At 55.8% G+C, this 3,795-nt stretch overlaps 1 protein-coding gene across 2 annotated transcripts in view; it reads left to right on the top strand.

Annotated features, from left to right (window-relative positions):
• Positions 1 to 3,558, top strand: part of ctc1 (CTS telomere maintenance complex component 1) — a 16,295-nt gene extending 12,737 nt beyond the window's left edge. For both annotated transcript variants that reach the window (XM_030076337.1, XM_030076336.1), the window contains exons 22-25: positions 1,999 to 2,057; positions 2,175 to 2,331; positions 2,449 to 2,572; positions 3,383 to 3,558. In XM_030076337.1, coding sequence (XP_029932197.1) covers positions 1,999 to 2,057; positions 2,175 to 2,331; positions 2,449 to 2,572; positions 3,383 to 3,474 — 432 coding nt within the window. In that variant the 3' untranslated portion in view covers positions 3,475 to 3,558. The remainder of the gene's footprint in view (positions 1 to 1,998; positions 2,058 to 2,174; positions 2,332 to 2,448; positions 2,573 to 3,382) is intronic.
• Positions 3,559 to 3,795: the final 237 nt, after the last annotated feature.

Genomic DNA, 3,795 nt, shown 5'->3' with positions numbered 1-3,795 from the left:
GATGATGCAGCCCACCACGTCATTGATGGCTGGACTGAACGGGAACAGCGATCGCTGTAAACGTAAAGCTAAACATACTCACCGTTCATTCCGACCATGAATACGACGGCTAGCCGGCAATAATTGCGTTTTTCGCCTCTGGACCGCAATGTAGGCTTGTAAACACATGAGCAGTATTTGCATCGCTACGGTGGCTCGTCCATGTTTGTTGTTGTGATTCCGAGCGAGCGTCTCGCACACCCACGTGATCACGTTTTACAATGACGTCATGACGTGGCTCTGACTTGGCTCCGCTTGGCTGTTGGCCGGTGGAAAAGCAAACCGGTTCTTTGTTGGCACCAGTTAAGCACTGGCTCTAGCACCAGCACCGAACCAGCACCAGGTGTTTTCTGGTGGAAAAGGGGCAAGAGATCCAGAGGCGAAAAAACACAATTATCGCCGGCTACCCGTCGTATTCGTGGTCGGAACAAACGACGACTACGTTTAGCTTTACGTTTATAGCGTTCGCTGCTCCCATTTGGGTCTGTAACCCCACCCACCAATGACGTGGTGGGCCGCATCATCGGTTCTTTCTCTGGCTCCCGTTCAGCCCCTGCTCCAAGTTGGTGCTCGCCTGGAACCGGTTTGGAACCAGTTTGGAACCATTTTGGCCCGTGCTTGGGTGGTGGAAAACCAAAGAACCGGTGCTAAGTCAGACACCGGCTCCGAACCAGCCCTGGAGCCTCTTTGGTGGGAAAGGGGTACTGGATGTTGAGGTGGCTACAAACCCTCTGCAGCCCACTTCCACCAGTTGGACCTTCACTGTCCAGCCTTGTTGATGTGCGTGGGCGGCGAGCTCAGCTTCCTGTGCTCGTAGGCCTCCTCTACGCCGTGAGCTCGATGATGTGAGCGTGCCTGAGCGAAGGTCCGGTCGCAGGTAGGTGGAGGCGATCTCAGTGCTCTGAGCCTGCCAGCAGCCTCCAGTCACCTGCCCCGCTCACCTGCCCCGCTCACCTGCCCCGCTCAGCTGCCCCGCTCACCTGCCCAGCATGTGGCCTTGAGGTGGCGGGACAGGCTTGACCCTCGCCCTTGCAAAAGTTGCTGCCTGCCAGCGGGACGATGGGGGTGGAAGGGCGTTGACACTCATCCGTCGTGTTTCCAGCACTGCAAGACACCTGGTTGTGCCTCCAGGTGTAGCGGCCCTGGGTGAGGCTGGTCCAGGACGTGTTCCAGTGCTGCTGGGGGCGGGGCATAACGGGCATGTGGGCTCTTGGCCAGACATCGTAGGCAGCCGTGGTGGTGAAGCTCGCTCTGAATGCCTCCGGCTCTCACCAGGAGGTCTTCCTCTTCCCTCCCACGTCATCCACTGCCCTCGCCTCACCTGTCTACCTCCTCCTGCCGGCGGACCTCCTGCCGGCGGACCTCCTGCACCCCAAGCCTGCGTCTCTGGGATGGAGCGGCCTGTAGGCATCTGGGCTGCCGGAAATACAGAAGAAGAAGAAGAAGAAGAAGAAGAAGCTGATATCCTCCATGATACTGAAGTGTTTGATCAGCTGAAGGCAGACTGCAGCTCCTGGCTCTGGCTGCTGTTCGCCAGGTCGTTCTCCCCGCTTGCAGTAACCATAGCAACAAAGACGCCCCAGGATTCATTGCGAGTCGAGCATGAGCAGTCGTGACTGAATATTCCGGTTCGGGGCGTTTTCAGATTAAAGTGTTTACATGGCGCAATATTCCGGTTGGAACAGGCACATGCCAGAAGTCTGATCCAGAATCTGACCTTAATCTGGTTCAGTGTGTTTACATGACTCATGTGCAACTGGATTATTGAGGATATTCTGAGTAATACAGGAATATGGTGTGCATGTAAACATGCTCAGTGTGAACTGTACAAGGTCTCAGCTGCAGCATCAGTCCTGCTAATACTCTAATTAATAATAATAACTATAATAACAATGATAATAATATTAATAATGATAATAATAATAATAATAATAATAATAATAATAACTCTCTCTGCAGGCCGGCTGCTCCTCCTCTCAGTGTGACTCCACCTCGTCTGTGTTCCAGGCCAAAGCCAGGTCAGACACACACACACACACACACACACACACACACACACGCACTCAAACAGCGGTTGCCATGATTTCTGTGTGTGTGTGTGTGTGTGTGTGTGTGTGTGTGTGTGTGTGTGTCAGGGTGGTGCTGGATGACGGGACGGGCGAGGCTCACGTTTGGTTTTCCTGTCCGCTGGTGCGTCCTCTGCTGCGATTGGCTGAGTCACAGTGGGAGGGGCTTCAGAGGGCGCTGAGGGTCAGAGGTCACCTCCGCCTCTACACGCAGGGGCGGAGCCTGGTCAGCACAACTTCCTGTTTCATCACTTTCCAAGCAGCGCCGGCTTCCTGTTCGTACGTGTAACACCGTGTGTGTGTGTGTGTGTGTGTGTGTGTGTGTGTGTGTGTGTGTGTGCAGGTGTGTGACGACAGCTCTGATGATCCTCTCCTGCACTTCCTGCTGTGTGTGTGCAGCAGCGACGCCGTGTGTCGCCCGCTCTCTCTCACCTGCCGGATGCACACACACACACAGCAGCCAGAGGGTGAGTGCACACACACACACACACACACACACACACACACACACACACACCTGGCCCTCACCTGGCTCAGGTACAGCAGCAGTGACAGAGGACAGCGCAGTATGAAACAACAACATTCAGATGTGGAGCTACGGACGGAGGAGGAAGTGAGCGAGAGGGGCGGAGCTCAGGGAGGACGCATGGAGTGTGTCCCAATAGTATGCATACGCATGCATACTGCATACTACACTGCATACTCTGTAAGGCCAGCTGCAGTACATACTAAAAGTAAAAAGTGCAAGTATGAGGTTTGGAATGCAGGGCCTGTGTCTTCCTCGCCATCCCAGACGTGGGCGGGGCCTGTTTGTGGGCGGGGCCTGAGCGTGGGCAGGGTCTGAGCTTGGTCATGGGCAGGGCCTGAGAGTGGGCGGGGCCTGAGTGTGGTCATGGGCAGGGCCTGAGAGTGGGTGGGGCCTGAGCTTGGTCATGGGCAGGGCCTGGTTGTGGGCGGGGCCTGAGAGTGGGCGGGGCCTGAGCGTGGGCGGGGCCTGAGCTTGGTCATGGGCAGGGCCTGGTTGTGGGCGGGGCCTGAGAGTGGGCGGGGCCTGAGCGTGGGCGGGGCCTGAGCGTGTGGCTGCAAGTTGTGCTGCTGTGTGACAAACACATAAACACACACTGAGTCATAGCCCCGCCCCTCTGATGTCATCAGGAGGAGCAGGACAGTGTCGGTCTGACAGTGAAGTTGTTTTGAGGCTCTGTGTCAGTGTCCTCTCTTTAACCGCTTTGTTTGTTTGTTTGTTTGTTTGTTTGTTTGTTTGTTTGTTGTTTCAGAGGTGCGGCGCTTCAGTCGAGGAGACAGACAGTTCATGACCAGGATGATCCCTCCTCTGCAGCTCACCTGTCTGCACATGGAGACAGGCTGAGAGACAGACAGGCTGACAGACAGACAGGCTGACAGACAGACAGGCTGAGAGACAGACAGGCTGACAGACAGACAGGCTGAGAGACAGACAGGCTGACAGACAGACAGGCTGACAGACTGAGAGACAGACAGGCTGACAGACAGACAGGCTGAGAGACAGACAGGCTGACAGACAGACAGGCTGAGAGACTGACAGACAGACAGGCTGACAGGCTGAGAGACAGACAGGCTGACAGACTGAGAGACAGACAGACAGGCTGACAGACAGAAAAACAGGCTGACAGACAGACAGGGCTGCAGCAGAGGGGGCTGGGCCTACAGC

Source organism: Myripristis murdjan, chromosome 18 (assembly GCF_902150065.1).
Source record: "Myripristis murdjan chromosome 18, fMyrMur1.1, whole genome shotgun sequence".
Classification (NCBI taxonomy): domain Eukaryota; kingdom Metazoa; phylum Chordata; class Actinopteri; order Holocentriformes; family Holocentridae; genus Myripristis; species Myripristis murdjan.
The sequence above is the reverse complement of the archived record's forward strand: the minus strand, read 5'-3'. Positions and strand labels throughout refer to the sequence as shown.